General features: G+C 48.0%; 1 protein-coding gene across 2 annotated transcripts in view; it reads left to right on the plus strand.

Annotated features, from left to right (window-relative positions):
* nudt14 (nudix (nucleoside diphosphate linked moiety X)-type motif 14) overlaps positions 1–21,317 on the plus strand; it is a 256,056-nt gene that overhangs the window by 206,422 nt on the left and 28,317 nt on the right. For both annotated transcript variants that reach the window (XM_072568027.1, XM_072568026.1), the window contains one exon: positions 18,230–18,294. In XM_072568027.1, the coding sequence (XP_072424128.1) occupies positions 18,230–18,294 (65 nt within the window). The remainder of the gene's footprint in view (positions 1–18,229; positions 18,295–21,317) is intronic.

The following is a 21,317-nucleotide window of genomic DNA, read 5'->3' on the forward strand; positions in this document are numbered from 1 at the left end:
ACTGTTCCCCTGTGATCCATAACTGAATAGGCATTTTCAGGAAGATCGATTTTGATAGATGGAGAAGCATCTTGAGGAGTAGATCTGTAACTCACAGTCTTAGATTTAAAGCCGTTGGGAAAATAAATGAAGGTAAATGAGCAATATTTCTACTTGGGATTGTTGGGATCTGGAGTGATCTAAGATCACAGAATTGTTATAGTACAAAAGGAGGCCATTATGCCCACCATACCCACACTGACTCATTAGATGAGCATCATTACCTAGTGCCAATCTCTTGCCTTTTGTCCATACCCTTGCAGATAATTTTTATCCAAATATTCATCGAAAGCCATCTTCAGTGCCCCTTAGCTGATGCTGGACTAAGCTTGGTTGCCTGTTTTAGGTCAGTACAGGTCGTAAGGGCCAAATTTTAATTCATTCAGGGGATATGGACATCGCCGGCTGACCAAGAATTTATTGCCCATCCCTCGTTGCCCCTTGAGAAGGTGGGGGTGAGCTGCCTTCTTGACCCGCTGCTGTCCATGTGCTGTAGGTAGACCCACAATGTCCTTAGGGAGGGAATTCCAGGATTTTGACCCAGTGACACTGAACAGAGAGGTTCTATCTGTGATGTAGTTTCAATGATAATACCCAATGCATGGATAATAAGGCATTCTGGAACTGATCTTGACAGTCCATTTAAAAAATCTTAATTCTCTCCCTTTCAAATTCTTAACATTATGAAAGCGTAGATATAGGCATGATGTATTCAACTGGGGATAGTCAACAAAATCCAGCAGGAGAGTTAGACAAACCCATCTTTACCCAAGAATGGTGTGAAGCTGCAATGTCCTGTCACAAGCAGCTGTAGAGATGACTAGCATAGATACGTTGGTATACAATATAAATATACAGTTGGGCTGAATGGCCTGTCTGTGTTGTACACAGTTGGGCTGAATGGCCTGTCAGTGTTGTACACAGTTGGGCTGAATGGCCTGTCTCTGTTGTACAGAGTTGGGCTGAATGGCCTGTCTCTGTTGTACACAGTTGGACTGAATGGCCTGTCTCTGTTGTACAGAGTTGGGCTGAATGGCCTGTCTGTGTTGTACACAGTTGGGCTGAATGGCCTGTCTCTGTTGTACAGAGTTGGGCTGAATGGCCTGTCTGTGTTGTACACAGTTGGGCTGAATGGCCTGTCTCTGTTGTACACAGTTGGGCTGAATGGCCTGTCTCTGTTGTACACGGTTGGGCTGAATGGCCTGTCTCTGTTGTACACGGTTGGGCTGAATGGCCTGTCTGTGTTGTACACAGTTGGGCTGAATGGCCTGTCTCTGTTGTACTGGCTTTATTGCAGAGCTTTTTCCCTTCATCTGAAGGAATGTTTTAGCAAGCGTGCAGGCACAGAGACATCTTGTGCGTACACAAATGTCTAAAGGTGACAGGACAAGTTGATGAGACTGTTTAAAAATAAACCGCACTGGATATTTATCTTTATAAATAGAGGAATGAAGTGAAAAAGCAAATAGGCTATTTTAATTTTTATTAATCAGGTTACTTCCTCTGTCTTTCTTTCCTCTCTCTGCCTCATCCTCTTCTGTTTCCCTCACTCTCACTTTCGTGCTGCCTCGCAAGATTCTCGCATGAAAGATGGAGGAGGATGATCTCGATGTCGAGATGGGGCTCACCATACTGCCACCTTATGCAGCCACATCCCTGACGCCCCCACGAGATTCCACCCACAGTCTTGGACCCCCCTCACCCCAAGCCAGGCTGCTCCCTCTAGTGAATCTATTAAATTGTGTTAGAAACTAAGATTAAGCAATGAAGCTTGACACTTCCCTTCACAGTCTACATTAGAATGGGGCTGGAAAAGCACAGCAGGTTAGGCAGCATCCGAGGAGCAGGAAAATCAACGTTTCGGGCAAAAGCCCTTCATCAGGACTAAAGGCAGGGAGCCTCCAGGGTGGAGAGATAAATGGGAAGGGGGTGAGGGTGGGAAGAAGGTAGCAAAGAGTACAATAGGTGAATGGGGATGGGGATGAAGGTGATAGGTCAGAGAGGAGGGTGGCGTGGATAAGTGGGAAGGAAGATAGGCAGGTAGGACAGGTCATGGGGATGGTGCTGAGCTGGAAGGTTGGAGCTGGGGTGAGGTGGGGGAAGGGGAAATGAGGAAACTGTTGAAGTCCACATTGATGCCCTGGGGTTGAAGTGTTCCGAGGCGGAAGATGAGGCGTTCTTCCTCCAGGCGTCTGGTGGTGAGGGAGCGGCGGTGAAGGAGGCCCAGGACCTCCATGTCCTTGGCAGAGTGGGAGGGGGAGTTGAAATGTTGGGCCACGGGGCGGTGTGGTTGATTGGTGCGGGTGTCTCGGAGATGTTCCCTAAAGCGCTCTGCTAGGAGGTCATTATTCATTGTTAAACGCCTTGTTAACACCACAACTCTCCTCATTAATATTCACACTCCCATCCTACCAAACTCACCAAACATTAGGACATCTGGTCGGCATGGACGAGTTGGACTAAAGGGTTCCTGTGCTGTATATCTCTATGACTCTATAAGGGAGACAACAGGCAGATTTGACAAAGAAACCAGAGCAAGTAGCTGGTGGATTCAGATTGGCACTTACCCAAATGACCTCCATGTTGGGCAGCAGGGGTTGGGGGGGGGGGGTGGGGGGTGCGGAGAGGTTGTCATCCAGAGTCAGGACACCCTTGGCTTCAAATTGGGGTAGCAGTGTATGACCACAGCTGGCCCATGGGCACCCCATATACCAGGGCCCATGTGGGAAGGATAGGAACTGTAGGCACAGGTACACAGGTTAAGAGGTCAAGGGATGTGGGTGTCACTGGCTGTCCAGCATTTATTCCTTATCCCTAGTTGCCCCTTGAGAAGGTGGGGGTGAGCTACCTCCTTGAACCACTGCAGTCCATGTGCTGCATTTAGACCCATAATGCCCTTCAGGAGGGAATTCCAGGATTCTGACCCAGTGACAGTGAAGGAACGGTGATATATTTCCAAGTCAGGATGGTGAGTAACTCAGAGGGAACTTGCAGGGGGTGGTGTTCCCATGTATCTGCCTCCCTTGTCCTTTTGGACACAAGTGGTCATATGTTTAGAAGGTGCTGTCTGAGGATCTTTGATGAATTTCTGCAGTGCATCTTGTAGATGGTACACACTGCTGTTACTGAGTGTCAGTGGTGGAGGGAGTGGATGTGGTGCCAATCAAGTGGGGGTTGCTTTGTCCTGGATGGGGTCAAGCTTCTTGAGTGTTGTTGGAGCTGTCCCCATCCAGACAAGTGGGGAGGATTCCAACACACTCCTGACTTGTGGTTTGATAGGCTTTGGGGAGTCAGGAGGGGAGTTACTTGCAGCAATACTCCTAACATCTGACCTGCTTTTGCAGCCACTGTATTTTCTGGCTAATACAGTTCAGTTTCTGATCAGATGTTACCTCTGGATGTTAATAGTGATGATAAAATCATTCAATGTCAATGGGTCGTGGCTAGATTATCTCTGATTGGAGATGGTCATTGCCTGGCACAAATGTTATTTTCCATTTGTCAGCCCAAGCCTGGATATTGTCCTGATCTTGTTATATTTGAACTTTATCTGAGGAATTGCAAATGGTGCTGAACACTGTGCTGTCATCAGTGAACATCCCCACTTCTGACCTTATGATGGAGGGAAGGTCAATGATAAAGCAGCTGAAGATGTTGGGCCAAGATACTACCCTGAGGAACTCCTGCAGAGATGTCCTGGAGCTGACCTCCAACAACCACGACCATCTTCCTGTGTATCAGCATATCTCCAACCAGCAGAGAGTTTTCCCCCGATACCCATTGATGCCAGTTTTGCTAGGACTCCTTGATGCCACATTTGATTCAATGCAGCCTTGATATCTAGGGCTGTCCCTCTCCCCTCCCCTCTGGAATCCAGCTCTTTTGTCTGTGTTTGAGCCAAGGCTGTAATGAGGTCAGGAGCTGAGTGACCCTGGTGGAACCCAAACTGGGCATCACTGAGCAGGTTATTGCTGAGCAGGTGCTGCATGATAGCACTGTCAGTGACCCCTTCCATCACTTTACTGATGATCGAGAGTAGATTAATGGGGTGGTAATTGGCCGGGTTGGAATTGTCCTGCTTTTTATGTACAGGACATACCTGGGCAATTTTCCACATTTCTGATGAAGGGCTTTTGCCCGAAACATCGATTCTCCTGCTCCTCAGATGCTGCCTGACCTGCTGTGCTTTTCCAACAGCACACTCTCAACTCTGATCTCCAGCATCTGCAGTCCTCACTTTTGCCCAATTTTCCACATTGTCAGGTAGAGGTCAGGGTTGTAACTGTACTGGGTGCTTGGCTAGGAGCGTGGCAAGTTCTGGAGCTCAGGTCTTCAGTACTATTGCTGGAATGTTGTCAGGGCCTATAGCCTTTGCAGTATCCTGTGTTTCTTGATATCATGGGGGATGAATTGATTTGGCTGAAGACTGGTGTCTGTGATACTGGGGAGCACTGGAGGAGATTGAGATAGATCATCCACTCGTCATTTCTGACTGAAGATTGCCGAATAACTGATAAAGGATGTGGATATTGAGGGTTCATCAGCATGTTCTGGCAGAGGCTGGTAGTTGCTGAAGGGGGACCATTCCCTGTTACCCTTCTGCCGTGCTGGAAATGGAGAGAGCACAGTGGGGTAGAAAATGGCTCCTCTGAGTGGGTGGGGTAAGTCACTGAGTCTGTGAGGGAGGGGACTGAGGCACATTGCTTTTTGAAAGGGCTTTTCAAACAGAACAACATTAGACCTAGGCTCGTGAACTCTTGTCCATGCAGGTTGCCTACTCCCTCAAAGTCTAGATGGGCCAATCCTGCTGAGGGTCCCCTCGCCAGAGGCGAGTGGATCCTCCTCATCTTGGACTCCAGGGTAGCAGGAAGATGGAGGGCCTGGTCACCTCTGCAGTGAGAGTGGTAACTGGCACCTGTGGGTGGATCCAATTGGTTGCTTCCTGGAAATGCCCAGTCTCCTTGAGCAGACGATTCCCCATCCCCGTCACCCTCTCTTTGGTCCTAGAGACTAGTGGTTGGGGAGATGGTGCCAGGGTGAGTGTCTCTCCTGAGGCTGCTGGATTTGGCTCTCCATGGTAACTGTTGACCTGTCCATGGAGGCAGGCAGACAGACAGTGGTATGACACCCTGCCCTGCTGCAGTTTCTGGGCTTTGAGTGCCATCTATTCCTCGATGCCTGTTTGCTTCTGCCCCTCCACCCTGTGCATTGCTGGCACTGCAGGCTCCTGGGGCTGGGCAGGTGCCCGGTCTCTGGCAGTCCTCCAAGTGCCAGCAGCCTGGACTATTTCTTCCTCAGCCAGCTGCCCAGTGATAGTGAGCCCACAATCTCTCTGCCTCCGATTTCCACTCAGGTGAAAGGAAGTGTTGTTCAATTATCGAGACTGATAGCAGGGTTCACGGGAGAGTGGCAGTGACATGCAGAGTGCTACTTACTCGCTTGGTGAGACATGGAGGTCTCAGCATCTCTGCAGGAGTGGTCCCAACCTGCTCCTGCAAGGTTCAGGAACTGTGTTCCTGGATGGTCAAAGGCTACACTGGCCACTGGAAGGCAATGTTGAATTTCCCTGTTGATGCCCTGTGCTCGCTGAGACGAGGCTTTCAGGGGATGAAGGTGAATCAACATTATCCAGTGCGTTACAATTATCCAGTAGATCTTAGCAGTCTGGAGTCAGTGCTGCACAGTGGGAGCACAGTAAGCAACCTTTGTTTTCAGGATATTAGCCTAAGGGCCATGTTTTGGTACACTTCCATTACAGTTTGGAGCTCAGCCTCTGAGCGAGCACACACGTTTGCTGCAGCTCAGTGACAGACGTTGGGGTGGTCTTGGTTCTAGACTAGAGGCAACATGGATTAAAGTTTCCCCCTCATCCCAGGGATGACCTCGATGCCAGCAGGAAACTTCAGGGAGCTTCCTCTGGTAACACAACTTGCCATGTTGTATAAGGCTTTCTAGCAATTTTATTTCGACTTCTGATTTCTAACATCCATGGTACTTTGTTTTTTATAGCATATTGCATATGTCCTGTTAGCAATTGACTTAAAACTTATTAAACTTTACCAGAGAAGTGAAACAGTGATGTTGATCTTGCACATTAGCAAAATATGTGATGTATAGAGGCCGTTCAGCCCATTGTTAGATCCTTGATTGTTTGAAGATGCTCCTCTGCAAACCTTTTCCTTTGAATATTAATCATTTTAAAAATTATTATTGAAGGAGCTTCCATTGCCCTTTCAGGCAACTCCGAGATTGCAACAAACTAAGTGTAAGAGTAATCCCCCTCTTCTCACCTCAGTTTCTTATGCTAGTCATCCTCTAACTGTGAGGTAAAAACAATGACTGCAGATGCTGAAAACCAAATACTGGATTAGTGGTGCTGGAAGAGCACAGCAGTTCAGGCAGCATCCAAATTTTATTCCTGATGAAGGGCTTTTGCCTGAAACGTTGATTTCGCTGCTCGTTGGATTCCAGTGATTATGGACAGCCTGGAGAAACTGGGATTGGTGTCCTTAGAGCAGCGAAAACAAAGGGAGGTTTACAAGAATGGAGGGTTCTGATTTATTAACTAATGGGTATGTTTCCACTGGAAGACGTGATGATAACCAGAGGACACAGTTATAGGATACTGGATTAGTGGTGCTGGAAGAGCACAGCAGTTCAGGCAGCATCCAAATTTTATTCCTGATGAAGGGCTTTTGCCTGAAACGTTGATTTCGCTGCTCGTTGGATGCTGCCTGAACTGCTGTGCTCTTCCAGCACCACTAATCCAGTATCCTATAACTGTGTCCTCTGGTTATCATCACGTCTTCCAGTGGAAACATACCCATTAGTTAATAAATCAGAACCCTCCATTCTTGTAAACCTCCCTTTGTTTTCGCTGCTCTAAGGACACCAATCCCAGTTTCTCCAGGCTGTCCATAATCACTGGAATCCCTCATCCCAGCTACCATCCAGTAAATCCTTTTAGATCCATAACCAAGACATTTTGAAGGGTGATGCCCAGAATTCGATGAGGCACTGCAGTTGGGACCTTCCCACTGGTTTGTAAAGGAACAGAACTTTTGTACTTTATGCTTCTGTTTATTAAGCCAAAGATCCCATACGTTTTGTTTAACAGCATTCTGAACTTGTCCTGCTACTTTCAGAGATTTGTGTATACACACACTGCAAGGGCTCTCTGGTATTGCACCCTCTTTAACATTGTACTATTGGATAGAGCAGAGATCAGTGAAAATTAAACTGTGTGTACCATAAATTGCACTTTAAGGTGCACTTCATCTACCCCATAATGTGGTATCAATGAGGTTCTGAACAACGTGATTGATTCTTCCCCGATCGAGCGGGAGCTTAACATTTGCCAAAGTTAAATCACATTTTCGCTCACAACGCAGCTTTCGAAAGATCTACTTGGAGGTGGCTTTGGTGGGTGTGGAAGGGTATGCTGACTGGAGCTAAATATAGACAGTGTTCCCACTGTCCAAATAAAGACACACACGGCAATGCAGAAAACTGCACCTTTTTTAGTGTCTGCCCGTTGGCTGTTTGGCAAATTAGTGATTCTTACAATGGAGCTGCTGATGCTGCCTGAATATACAGCAGCTTCCAGACTTGCAACTCGACAGCCTCAGTGCAATTATTTAGAACAACTGATCAACAGCATTTTACTACAATTTAAACAGCAAGACAAATCTTGTAATCCCTTTGCATCCCTCTCACTTTACCCTCTCTCCCTCTCTCTTCATTCTTCACCTCCTCCTTCACCCCTCCCCTACAAGTCACCTTCCCCTCACTCTTTTCTGTATGACTCTCCCTTTACACACCTCCCACTCAACCCCCACTCCCCCTGCAACCTTTAAACCTCCAACTAATCTCCTCCCTGCTAAGCCCCTCCGCCCCACACCATCCTAGAGTCCTCTCCCACCAATGCACAGCCCATCCCTTCATTTCCCTCCTACGTTCTTCCCTCTAACACCCTCATGTCTAAGTCAGGAAATGTTGTGGCTTCAAGTTCCCCAGCTGGAGTTGAGCACACACCAGATCTCAGTGCCATACTGTCAAAAGGTGCTGTCTGCTCGGTGAGACACTTAACAAGAGCTCTATCTGCCCTCTTGGATGGGCGTGGCGCCTTCTGAGACACTAGTTCAATGCGGGTACAAAGAAGATTCACCAGGAGACTGCCTGGTCTGGAGGGTCTGAGCTGTGAGGAAAGGTTGGACAGGTCGGGTTGATTTTGTTACATTTAAGATGAGAGGTAGAAGTTGAAGAGACGAGTTGTGGGGAAATGTTTTCACCCACAAGGAGATGGGGATCTGGAACTCATTGCCTAAATGGCTGGTTGAGTCAGAAACTCTCATAACATTTCAGCAGCATTTGGATATTCAGTTGCATTGTCATAGTTTCCGGGTCTTCTGGGACAAGAGGTAGAAAATAGGATTAGTTCAGACAGATCTTTGTCGAGTAGCATGATAATGATAGGCCAGGTGGCCTCCTTCTATGTTGCAAATGTTTTAAATAGCTGTCCATTCAACGTTGCTGTTTGTGTGGACTTGCTGTGTGTAACATTGGCTGATACTTTACAATTCAAAAGTGCATCATTGATTTGAATGGTCTCATGGACATGCAAAATGCAAATCCAATATTTTATTCAACAAGGTTAACTCTTAACTGCCATCTGGAGTGGTTTATCAAGGTGTGCTGTTTTATAAAGGAGGAGAAAGTGAGGACTGCAGATGCTGGAGATCAGAGCTTAAAAATGTGTTGCTGGAAAAGCGCAGCAGGTCAGGCAGCATCCAAGGAGAAGGAGAATCGACGTTTCGGGCATAAGCCCTTCTTCAGGAATGAGGAGGGTGTGCCAAGTAGGCTAAGATAAAAGGTAGGGAGGAGGGACTTGGGGGAGGGGCGTTGGGAATACAATAGGTGGAAGGAGGTCAAGGTGAGGGTGATAGGCCGGAGTGGGGGTGGGGACGGAGAGGTCGGGAAGATGATTGCAGGTCAAGAAGGCGGTGCTGAGTCCGAGGGTTGGGACTGAGACAAGGTGGGGGGAGGGGAAATGAGGAAGCTGGAGAAATCTGCATTCATCCCTTGTGGTTGGAGGGTTCCTAGGCGGAAGATGAGTCGCTCTTCCTCCAGGCGTCGTGTTGCCATGGTCTGGCGATGGAGGAGGCCAAGTGGGAGGGGCAGTTAAAGTGTTCTGCCACAGGGCGGTTCGGATGGTTGGTGCGGGTATCCCAGAGATGTTCTCTGAAACATAGAACATAGAAGAATACAGCGCAGTACAGGCCCTTTGGCCCTCGATGTTGCGCCGATCAAAACCCACCTAACCTACACTAACCCACTATCCTCCATATACCTATCCAATGCCCGCTTAAATACCCATAAAGAGGGAGAGTCCACTACTGCTACTGGCAGGGCATTCCATGAGCTTACGACTTGCTGAGTGAAGAACCTACCCCTAACATCAGTCCTATATCTACCCCCCCTTAATTTAAAGCTATGCCCCCTTGTAATAGCTGACTCCATACGTGGAAAAAGGTTCTCACTGTCAACCCTATCTAACCCCCTAATCATCTTGTACACCTCTATCAAATCACCCCTAAACCTTCTTTTCTCCAATGAAAACAACCCCAAGTGCCTCAGCCTTTCCTCATAGGATCTTCCTACCATACCAGGCAACATCCTGGTAAACTTCCTCTGCACCCGTTCCAGTGCCTCCACATCCTTCCTATAGTATGGCGACCAAAACTGCACACAATATTCCAGATGTGGCCGCACCAGAGTCTTATACAACTGCAGCATGACCTCAGGACTCCGGAACTCAATTCCTCTACCAATAAAAGCCAGTACGCCATATGGCTTCTTCACTGCACTATTTACCTGGGTGGCAACTTTCAGAGATCTGTGTACATGGACACCAAGATCCCTCTGCTCTTCCACACTACCAAGTAGTCTACCATTAGCCCAGTAATCCATCTTTTTATTACTCTTACCAAAGTGAATCACTTCACACTTAGCTACATTGAACTCCATTTGCCACCTTTCTGCCCAGCTCTGCAGCTTCTCTATATCCCGCTGTAACCTGCCACATCCTTCCTCACTGTCTACAACTCCTCCGACTTTCGTATCATCCGCAAACTTGCTCACCCAACCTTCTAACCCTTCCTCCAGGTCATTTATAAAAATGACAAACAGCAATGGTCCCAAAACAGATCCTTGCGAAACACCGCTAGTGACGGCACTCCAAGATGAACCTTTGCCATCAACTACTACCCTCTGTCTTCTTCCAGAGAGCCAATTCCTAATCCAAACCTCCAACTCACCCTCAATGCCATATCTCTGTATTTTCTGCAGTAGCCTACCATGGGGGACCTTATCAAACTCCTTACTAAAATCCATATATACCACATCTACCGCTTTCCCTTCATCTACCTCCTTAGTCACCTTCTCAAAGAATTCAATAAGGTTTGTGAGGCATGACCTGCCCTTCACAAAACCATGCTGACTATCCTTGATCACATCATTCTTATCCAGATGTGCATAAATCCTATCCCTTACAATTCTCTCTAAGACTTTGCCCACAACAGAAGTGAGACTCACTGGCCTATAGTTACTAGGATTATCCCTACTCCCCTTCTTGAACAAGGGAACCACGTTTGCTAGCCTCCAGTCCTCTGGCACTACTCCTGTCGACAAAGAGGACACAAAAATCAAGGCCAATGGCTCTGCAATCTCCTCCCTTGCTTCCCAGAGAATCCTAGGATAAATGCCATCAGGCCCAGGGGACTTATCTATTTTCACCCTTGCCAGAATTTCCAACACGTCTTCTCTATATATCTCAAAGCCATCCATTCTACTTATTCGTGCCTCAGTATTCATATCGACAACAATGTCCTGTTCCTGAGTGAATACTGACGAAAAGTATTCATTCAGCGCCTCCCCAATCTCTTCAGCCTCCACACGCAACTTCCCATTACTATCCTTGATTGGACCTATTCCTTCCCTAGTCATTCTTTTATTCCTAACATACCTATAGAAAGCCTTAGGGTTTTCCCTAATCCTACCAGCTAAGGACCTTTCATGTCCCCTCCTTGCTGCTCTTAGCTCTCTCTTCAGGTCCTTCCGGGCTACCTTATAACTCTCAATCGCCCCTATTGAACCTTCACGCCTCATCTTTACAAAGGTCGCCCTCTTCCATTTGACAAGGGATTCCAACTCCTTATTAAACCACGGCTCCCTCACACGACCCTTTCCTCCCTGCCTGATAGGTACGTACTTATCAAGGACACTCAATAGTTGCTCCTTGAACAAGTTCCACATATCAATTACGCTCTTGCCTTGGAATCTACTTTTCCAATCCACACATCCTAAGTCATGCCTCAACGCATCATAATTTCCCTGCCCCCAGCTATAACTCTTGCCCTGTAGTACACACTTATCCCTCTCCATCACTAGAGTAAAAATCACCGAATTGTGGTCACTGTCCCCAAAGTGCTCACCTACCTCTAGTTCTAATACCTGGCCTGGTGCGTTACCCAGAACCAAATCCAGTATGGCCTCACCTCTTGTTGGCTTATCTACATATTGTGTCAGGAAACTCTCCTGCACACATTGCACAAACACTGACCCATCTAACGAACTTGAGCTATAGCTTTCCCAATTAATATCAGGAAAGTTAAAGTCTCCCATAACAATCACCCTATTACTGTCACTCTTCTCCTGAATCATCTCGCAATCCTTTCTTCAACGATTCTAGGACTATTAGAAGGCCTGTAAAAGACTCCTAACAGGGTGACCTCACCTTTCCTATTCCTAACCTCAACCCAAACTACCTCAGATGACAAATCTTCGTCCATCTTCCTTTCCACCGCTGTAATACTATCTTTGACTAGCAAAGCCACACCCCCCCCTCTTTTACCCCCACCTCTGACCCTACTAAAACATTTAAACCCTGGAACCTGCAACAGCCAATCCTGTCCCTGATCTAGCCACGTCTCCGTAATAGCCACAACATCGAAGTCCCAGGTACCAACCCACGCTGCGAGTTCACCTACCTTATTTCGTATACTTCTGGCATTAAAGTATACACACTTCAAGCCACTCTTCTGTTTACAGGCACCCTCCTTTAAGATTGATGCCATATTCCTAACCTCCCTACACTCCAGGTCCTGCACCCTAAAGCTACAGTCTGGGTTCCCATGCCCCTGCAGAGTTAGTTTAAACCCCCCCCAAGAGCACTAGCAAACCTCCCCCCAAGTATGCTGGTGCCCCTCAGGTTCAGGTGCAGACCATCCTGTCTATAGAGGTCCCACCTTCCCCAGAAAGAACCCCAGTTATCCAAGTACCGAAATCCCTCCCTCCTGCACCATCCCTGTAGCCACGCATTTAACTCTTCTCTCTCCCTATTCCTCGACTCTCTATCACGTGGCACGGGTAACAAACCAGAGACAACAACTCTGTTCGTTCTAACTCTGAGCTTCCAACCTAGCTCCCTAAAAGCCTGTCTAACATCCTCAGCCCTCCTCCTACCTATGTCATTGGTGCCAATATGGACCACGACTTCAGGCTGCTCCCCCTCCCCCTTAAGGACCCGGAAAACACGATCAGAGACATCACGTACCCTTGCACCTGGGAGGCAACATACCAAACGTGAGTCTCTCTCGTTCCCACAAAACCGCCTATCTGTGCCCCGAACTATCGAGTCCCCAATTATTATTGCTCTGCTCTTCTCCACCCTTCCCTTCTGAGTAGCGGGGACAGGCTCCGTGCCAGAGGCCTGAGCCCCGTTACTTACCCCTGGTAAGTCCCCCCCCCCACAAGTATCCAAAACGGTATACTTGTTCTTGAGGGGAACGACCACAGGGGGTCCCTGCACTGGCTGCTTCCTCCCAGTCCCCCTCACTGTCACCCATCTATCTGCCATCTTTGGAGTTACTACTTCCCTATAGCTCCGATCTATGACCCCCTCTGCCTCCCGAATGATCCGAAGTTCATCCAACTCCAGCTCCAGTTCCCTAACACAGTTCCGGGTCCTAAACGTTCCACAAGTAGGCGGCCTGTCTCCCCAATATAGAGGAGGCCACATCGGGTGCAGTGGATGCAGTAAATGATGTGTGTGGAGGTGCAGGTGAATTTGTGGCGGATATGGAAGGATCCCTTGGGGCCTTGGAGGGAGGTGAGGGGGGAGGTGTGGGCGCAAGTTTTACATTTCGTGCGGTTGCAGGGGAAGGTGCCAGGAGTGGAGGTTGGGTTGGTGGGGAGTGTGGACCTGACGAGGGAGTCACGGAGGGAGTGGTCTTTTCGGAACGCTGATAGGGGAGGGGAGGGAAATATATCCTTGGTGGTGGGGGCCGTTTGGAGATGGCGGAAATGACGAAGGATGATCTGATGTATCTGGAGGTTCTGTCCTGGTGGCGATTGGAGGGGCGGGGTTCAAGGGCGAAGGGGCGGGAAGTGGAGGAGATGTGGTGGAGAGCATCGTCAACCAGGTCTGAGAGGAAATTGTGGTCTTTGAAGAAGGAACCCATCTGGGTTGTATGGTATTGGAATTGGTCCTCCTAGGACCAGGTGCGGCGAAGACGAAGGAATTGGGAATATGGGATGGCGTTTTTACAGGGGGAAGGGTGGGAAGACGTGTAATCTAGGTAGCTGTGGGAGTCAGTCGGTTTATAGTATACGTCCATGTTGAGTCGGTCGCCCGAGATAGAAATGGAGAGGTCTAGGAAGGGGAGGGAGGAGTCTGAGATGGTCCAGGTAAATTTGAGGTAGGGGGGGAAGGTGTTAGTAAAGTGGATGAACTGTTCAACCTCCTCGTGGGAGCACGAGGCAGCGCCGATACAGTCATCAATGTAGCGGAGGAAAAGGTGGGGGGTGGTGCCAGTGTAGCTGCGGAAGATGGACTGTTCCACATATCCTACGAAGAGGCAGGCATAGCTGGGGCCCTTGTGGGTGCCCATGGCTACTCCTTTGGTTTGGAGGAAGTGGGAGGATTGGAAAGAGAAGTTGTTCAGGGTGAGGACCAGTTCAGTCAGTCGAAGGAGAGTGTCAGTGGAACGGTACTGGTTGGTTCGGTGGGAAAGGAAGAAGCGGAGGGCTTTGAGTCCTTCGTGATGGGGGATGGAGGTGTACAGGGACTGGATATCCACGGTGAAGATAAGGCGTTGGGGACCGGGGAAGCGATAATCATGGAGGAGGTGGAGGGTGTGGGTGGTGTCCCGAACGTAGGTGGGGAGTTCTTGGACTAAGGGGGATAGGACTATGTCGAGGTATGCAGAGATGAGTTCGGTGGGGCAGGAGCAGGCTGAGACAATGGGTAGGCCGGGACAGTCAGGTTTGTGGATTTTGGGCAGGAGGTAGAAACAGGCGGTGCGGGGTTGTGGGACTATGAGGTTGGAGGCGGTGGATGGGAGATCCCCTGAGGTGACGAGGTTATGGATGGTCTGGGAGATGATGGTTTGGTGGTGGGAGGTGGGGTCATGGTCAAGGGGGCAGTTGGAGGAGGTGTCTGCGAGCTGGCGTTTAGCCTCAGCAATATAGAGATTGGTGCGCCAAACTACCACCGCGCCTCCCTTGTCTGCCGGTTTGATGGTGAGGTCGGGGTTGGAGCGGAGGGAGTGGAGGGCTGTACATTCCGAGGTGAGAGGTTGGAGTGGGTGAGAGGGGTGGAGAGGTTGAGGCGGTCAATGTCACGGCGGCAGTTGGCTATGAAGAGATCGAGGGCGGGTAAGAGGCCAGCACGGGGTGTCCAGGTGGATGGGGTGTGTTGGAGGCGGGAGAAGGGGTCGTCAGAGGGTGGGCGGGAGTCCTGGTTGGAGAAGTAGGCGCGGAGACGAAGGCGGCGGAAGAATTGTTCGACGTCTCGCTGTGTGTTGAATTCGTTAATCCGGGACCGTAGGAGGATGAAGGTGAGGCCTCTGCTGAGGATTGATCTGATGGTAGGTCTGGAGGGATGGTGAAAATACGGCAGGGCTGGGAGCTAGGACCTGGGGCCTGGGACCTGGTGTGGGGCTGGAGGTGGGAGTGGGGGTGGGGTTAGGCTTAGGGGTGGGGTTAGGCTCAGGGGCGGGGTTAGACTCAGGGGCGGGGTTAGGCTCAGGGGTGGGGTTAGGTGCGGGGGCGGAGATCAGCGAGGGGGCGGAGACACATTCGGCGTGGTAGGTGAGTGCTGTTTTATAAACCCTGTGTGACCTTCTCAGGATGGGTGATAAATGCTACTAACTTTATTCTGCATTAAATAGCATGAATTTCACACAAGCAATGGCAGATTTTCACTCAGTCATACTGCATGGAAATAGACCCTTCGGGTCAACCAGTACATGCCAACTATGTTCCCAAACTAAACTAGTCCCACCATGTCTCTCCAAACATTTCATATTCATGTACTGATCCAAATACATTCTCAATATTGTAACTGTCTCAGTATCCACCACTTCCTCTGGGAGTTCATTCCACACATTAACCACTCTGTGAAAATGTTGCCCCTCATGTCCCTTTACCTCTCACCTTTAAAATATTCCCCTCAGTCTTGAACTCCCCTACCCTGGAGAAATGATGGGTATTTGAGGTAGTGGACTTCACTCTTGCCACCCCCTCCATGGTCTGTTTGGTGATGGTGGGGTGGGGGGCAGCTGTGTCTGGGTAGGAGGGGACCGGAGGTGACCTTCCTGCCTTCCTACTCAGCAGCGAGGAGCTCCTCTGATTGGCCTTCTCTGCCGATAGCAGCATTGGGCCATTCAGCCCATTGAGTGTGCCAAGCCATTTATTGGGGCTAGGAAAATACCTGCATTTCGATAACGCTTTACCAAACAGTATAGCTTTGCAATGTTCTTTACGACTAACAAACTACTTTTGAATTCTAGTCGTGGTTTTAATGTGGGTAACATGACTGCCAATTGGCATGCAACAGTTCCCATGGGAAACCATTACAAGGAGCCTCGCGAGAACAGTATAAGTAAGCAATGAGTGACACTAAACCAAAGAAAGGAACACTTGACCAGGACACCAACAGACTTGGTCAAATACAGCCTGTGGAGAGTTAAAGGATGTGGGAGGTTTGAGGTTGGACTTTCAGTGCATTGAGCCAATCCCGGCTGCAAAGAGCAGGATGGAGAGGGCCTCACGGACTGGAGCAGTTCTGGGGTCTCAGGCTTGTAGAGCTGGAGAGGGGTCACTGACGTAACCAGGGGAGAGGCCATGGAGAGCGTGGTAGCAAATATTATCAATGTTATAGATGATAAAGGCAGCTTAAAGGCAAGGCTAACAATCGCAGAATAATTGAGCCTACGTGGTGGAAGGAAGCTGTTTGGCCCATCAGACTGTGTGCTGACTCTTTGAAAGAGCAGTCCTGCTTGGTCAAACACCCTCTGTAGGTTCCTTGCCCTCAAGTAATGACCCAACTCCCTTTTAAAAATATTGATGGATTCAGCTTCCACCACCTTTTCAAGTAATGTTTTAAATTCAAGAAACTTTCTGAGGGTAAGCATCATACCCCCACCAGAAAAATGTCCAATGGTTTTGTCTTCCTGACTTCTGGTTGTTCACCTATTCACCAAACCTGTCATCAGTTTTAAAATCTCCATTAGGTCAATCCTCTTTGTTCCCCAAGGAGAAGAGTCTCAACCTTTCTGACATCTTCTGAATAACTCCCATCATGGTGAATCTCTTCTGTTCCCTTTCTGATGCAGTTGCATTTCTCCTGAAGTGTAGAGCCCAGAATTGTCCATCATATTCCAGCTGAAGCCAAACCAGTGATTATTTTAATATTTCTAGCATAATCTCTATTTTATTTTGTCTTGATCCACTTGGGAGCATATACTGATATCAAAGTCCCACTGTGCTTTGAATCATCACAAAAGTTAAGGATTAAATCAGATTATTCAAGGTCTTCACCAGGAAGGGCTTATGCCCGAAACATCAATTTTGCTGCTGCTTTGATACTGTGCTTTTCTAGCACCACACTCTCGACACTAACTATTCTGTCTTGCAGTCAATAGTTGAGGCAGCAGCTGGTAGATAAATAGTGAGTGAGAATAGCGAGCTATCGTCCAATACTTTGTTGCTTGCAAGGTTTGTGAAGGTTTGTAGCTCAGGTTGAGGTTTAGGGGGTGTAGGTTTGCTCGCTGAGCTGTAGGTTTGATATCCAGACGTTTCATTACCTGGCGAGGTAACATCATCAGTGGCGACCTCCAAGTGAAGCGAAGCTGTTGTCTCCCGTTTTCTATTTATTGCTTTGTTGCTTCTCTGAAAAGAGAGAGGATGTTGTCTCTTTGAGATCTGGAAGCTTTCCGCCAGTGTCTTGTTCACACACAGACTGCCGGCCTGCCCAGGAGCCAATCAGGGTGTTGTTGTTGTGCTGATGATTCCTGACCCACAGAACAGTCCTGATTGGGTTTTCAATCAACAGGCTGCCTGTGGGCAAAACTGCCCTGAACAGTGCCAATGAGTTCAGTAATCCTCCCTCACTGCTTGAACGAGGTATAACTACAACTCAGAATGGGCTCCGGTAACTTGTTTAGAAGTACAGCATCTCCTTCCACAGTTTCCTTGGTTTATAGCAGACTTTTCTGATTTTGTCCATAACCCAAAATAAAGGAAAATAAAAAAAAGTCTTTGCAGTTCCATTCCTCTATGTATAAAGCCAAGTAACCAAACACTTTTGCAACAAGCTTATCGACTTGGCCTGCCATCTTCAAGGACTTTGTGTACTCCTTTAAGTAAACCAATAAAGTAAGCAAGAGCCAAATGAACTAATTAAACCAAAGTGACCGATAATTGTCCCTTACAGGAACACGGAGGAGAAAGTGAGGACTGCAGATGCTGGAGTACCAGAGTTGAAAAATGTGGTGCTGGAAAAACACAGCAGGTCAGGCAGCATCCGAGGAGCAGGAGAATCCTGAAGAAGGGCTTGTGCCCGAAACGTCGATTCTCCTGCTCCTCGGATGCTGCCTGCCTTACAGGAACACACCTGATTGTCAAAGGAAAGTTCCAAACTTTAGATTAAAATTTGTGTGGGGGAGGAGGTGGAGTTGATGCATTCCAGGTCCTGTGATACCCACGGTTGTTTTAGGTATGCCAATGGAAGGATTTGTATACATAGGCATCAGAGTCTCTTTGCACATCAGCACATTCACAAAATTGTGTGTTACTCCAGAGGGGCAGTGTAATGAATATTTTTTTTTCTCTCCTTTTTCTATCTCAGTGTCTCAGTCCTGATCTTCAATTCTACACAAGAGTCCTTTATCCTGGTCAAGCAGTTCCGCCCAGGTAATCTTTGCTCAGAAGTGTGTGTTTTGCTACGTGCAGAGATTTGGAATCCAAGCAGCCTACAGTGGGCTGTTTGTGGAAGTGTCCCTTGTTTTGAGGGAGGACCTACAGGAATGGGTAGGTGAATATAAACTGGAGCTCAGCACCAGTGAGATATATCCCAACGATGCTGTGGAGTAAGGCACCAACCTAGCAGTCAGGATAACCCCCACATCAGCCGATGTTTGCTCGGGCTATTGTCTGTCGACAGGATCAGATTACCTGTGACATTTGTGTGTCTCACCAACGTGCTCTTCCTCACATTAATAAGTCATTAGGCAAATTACTGGACAGTAGTTATCTCCTACAAAATGATACCTCTGTGGGCATCAGGTGAAAAGGAGCTCTCAGTTGACTTTATAGATGGCAGCTTGGCTCAGTTAATAATCCACCTGTCTGTTGCTCAAAACATTATGGGTTCAAGTCCCGCTCTAGTACTTGTTGCCCATCCTAACAGTCTGGTGTAATATTACTTGAGGGATCACATGACAGGTTGAGAAGGGGAGGATAATGTCCTGACCAAACAGATTGAGTAGAGTTGAGAGTGTGGTGCTGGAAAAGCACAGGAAGTCAGGCAGCATCTGAGGAGCAGGAGAATCGACATTTCGGACATAAGCCATTCATCAGAAAAAGATTGATTAGTTATTGATGTCATTTTTAATGGGATAACGATGCTCACAAGTTGTCTGTTTTATTTGTGTAAAAAGCCTGTGATTCCCTGGCCGTGGATCAAGCACCCTGGGGAGTGCTCAGGATCTTTTATCTCATTGGTCGATCTGGTTGGGATGCTGTTCAAAGGCTCAGTCTGAAATTGATGGGCTGAGTTGCCTGCTTCCACACTGTCGAGATTTTGTGGTTCTAATCTGGAATGTGATGTCTGAGAGGGTGGTGGAAGCAGGCTCAGTAGTAACTTAAAAAAAGGAATAAGTACTGTGTGGGGAAGGGTCTGGATTTATTTTGGAAAACTGTGGATGTACTTTGGAGGAAAGTGGTGTTTGTCCACAGATCCCTGAAGGTGGCAGGATAGTACTAGGGTCATAAAGAAAGCAGAGCTGAAAATATGTTGCTGGAAAAGCGCAGCAGGTCAGGCAGCATCCAAGGAACAGGAGAATCGATGTTTCTGGCATGAGCCCTTCTTCATGAACCATTCCTGAAGAAGGGCTCATGCCCGAAACGTCGATTCTCCTGCTCCTTGGATGCTGCCTGACCTGCTGCGCTTTTCCAGCAACACATTTTTCAGCTCTGATCTCCAGCATCTGCAGTCCTCACTTTCTCCTCATGAAGAAAGCAGGCAGGACACTTGCCTTTATCAGCCAAGATATAGATTATCAAAGCAGGGAGATTATGTTGGAAACAGAAATTGCTGGAAATACTCAGCAGGGTCTGGAAGCATCTGTGGAGAGAAGCCAGAATTAACATCTTGTATCCAGTGAACCTTCCTCAGAACACTGGGGAGGGTGGTCCTGAGAGAGGTGTACAAGATTCTGAGGGGCGTGGACAGGGTGGATAGAGCTGTTCCCTTTAGTTAAAGGGTCAGTAACAAGGGGGTAGCATTGTAAGGTGTAAGGTGAAGGTTTAGAGGGGATTTGAAGAAACATTTTTTTTAACCCAAGGGTGCTGAGCATCTGAAATGCACGGTCTGGGCGGGGAGTTGAGGTGGGAAACTTCACAACCTTTAAAATGTACTTGGATGAGAACTTGCAATGTCATAACATTGAAGGCGATGGGTCACGTGCGGAAACGTGGGATGATATAGCATAGCCTTGTTGGTGCAGACTTAATGAGTCATAGGCATCTTCTGTACCTGTATGATTCGATTGTAATGGGCTATGGGGAAAGAGAGATGGGAATTGGATAGCTCTTTTAAAGAGCAGCTGGAGGGCTATTGAATAGAATAGCCACCTATGTTGTATGATTCCGTGATACTGAACCCGAGCTGACTCGATGGTTGCTTAAATAATAGAAGGTTACAGTCAAGAAGGTGAAGTCTGCATTCTGAGATGAAATCTCAAAGTCACTAATAAGGAAGGTCTCTTTCCTTACAGGACAGTGAACCTTGTGAAACATGCATACCTACATTGGCACCTTTACAGGACTGGCTTAATATCTGTTGGGAAGAGCAGACTGAGAGTTGAGTGGACATAGCCATACTGTCTGATTTGTTCAGATGGGATCAGCAGGTAGTGAAACTCAGACAGGCTCTTTGATATGACTTTGACAAACTGCTCTGGACAGAGTCAGTAGCAGCTTTCTCGATTTGCTTATGCAAGAGTAAGGTTTGGTGTTTTTGAACATGCCAGAACGGGTGTAACACAGACTGCTCCTGGGACAGGAGGAAAGCAGCATGCATTATTTGTACATTTTTACCTTTATCAACACCATGTAATTTGTACCCCTGTTGCCCCCCCTGTCTCATTCTTTATCCTGCTATCTGAAAAGCTTGTCTTGGCAAAGCATTTAATTGAAATGCATTCAAGTGCCTGATTTCATTTCCAACCAAACCCTTTTTTATTTTGGGTTAGCCTTTGCTGCACTATTATGTGTAAACGAGTTTAGTTAAACATATACTGGGTAAATTGCCTTTGATCACTGAAGCATTGCTGTAGCCTGCACTGGCCTGTGGCTAATCTCTGCATTGATCTAATAGCATGTGGAGGCTGGAGTCAGTCTGTTATTTTCTATTTCCACTGACAGCACGCGCGCGCGGGAGTCTACAGGAATAATACCAGGTTCCTGAGCCTTCCCTCCACTGAAGATGGGAAGGTTGGATGGACTGGGGGAGGGGGTGGGGGGAGGCGAGGGTGTCTTCATTTGTACAGAGGAGACTGAGAGGAGATGTGATTGAAATGAGGGGCCCAGGGTGGATCTTATTCCTCTTTGTTAGGGGATTCATAGCCAAGGGTATCGATTTAGAGGTGGGAGATTTGAGGGAAAAGCTTTTCATCCGGAGAGTAGAGAGAATCTGGAACTCACTGCCTGGGAAG

The sequence above is a fragment of the Chiloscyllium punctatum genome, chromosome 4 (genome assembly GCF_047496795.1).
Source record: "Chiloscyllium punctatum isolate Juve2018m chromosome 4, sChiPun1.3, whole genome shotgun sequence".
Classification (NCBI taxonomy): Eukaryota; Metazoa; Chordata; class Chondrichthyes; order Orectolobiformes; family Hemiscylliidae; genus Chiloscyllium; species Chiloscyllium punctatum.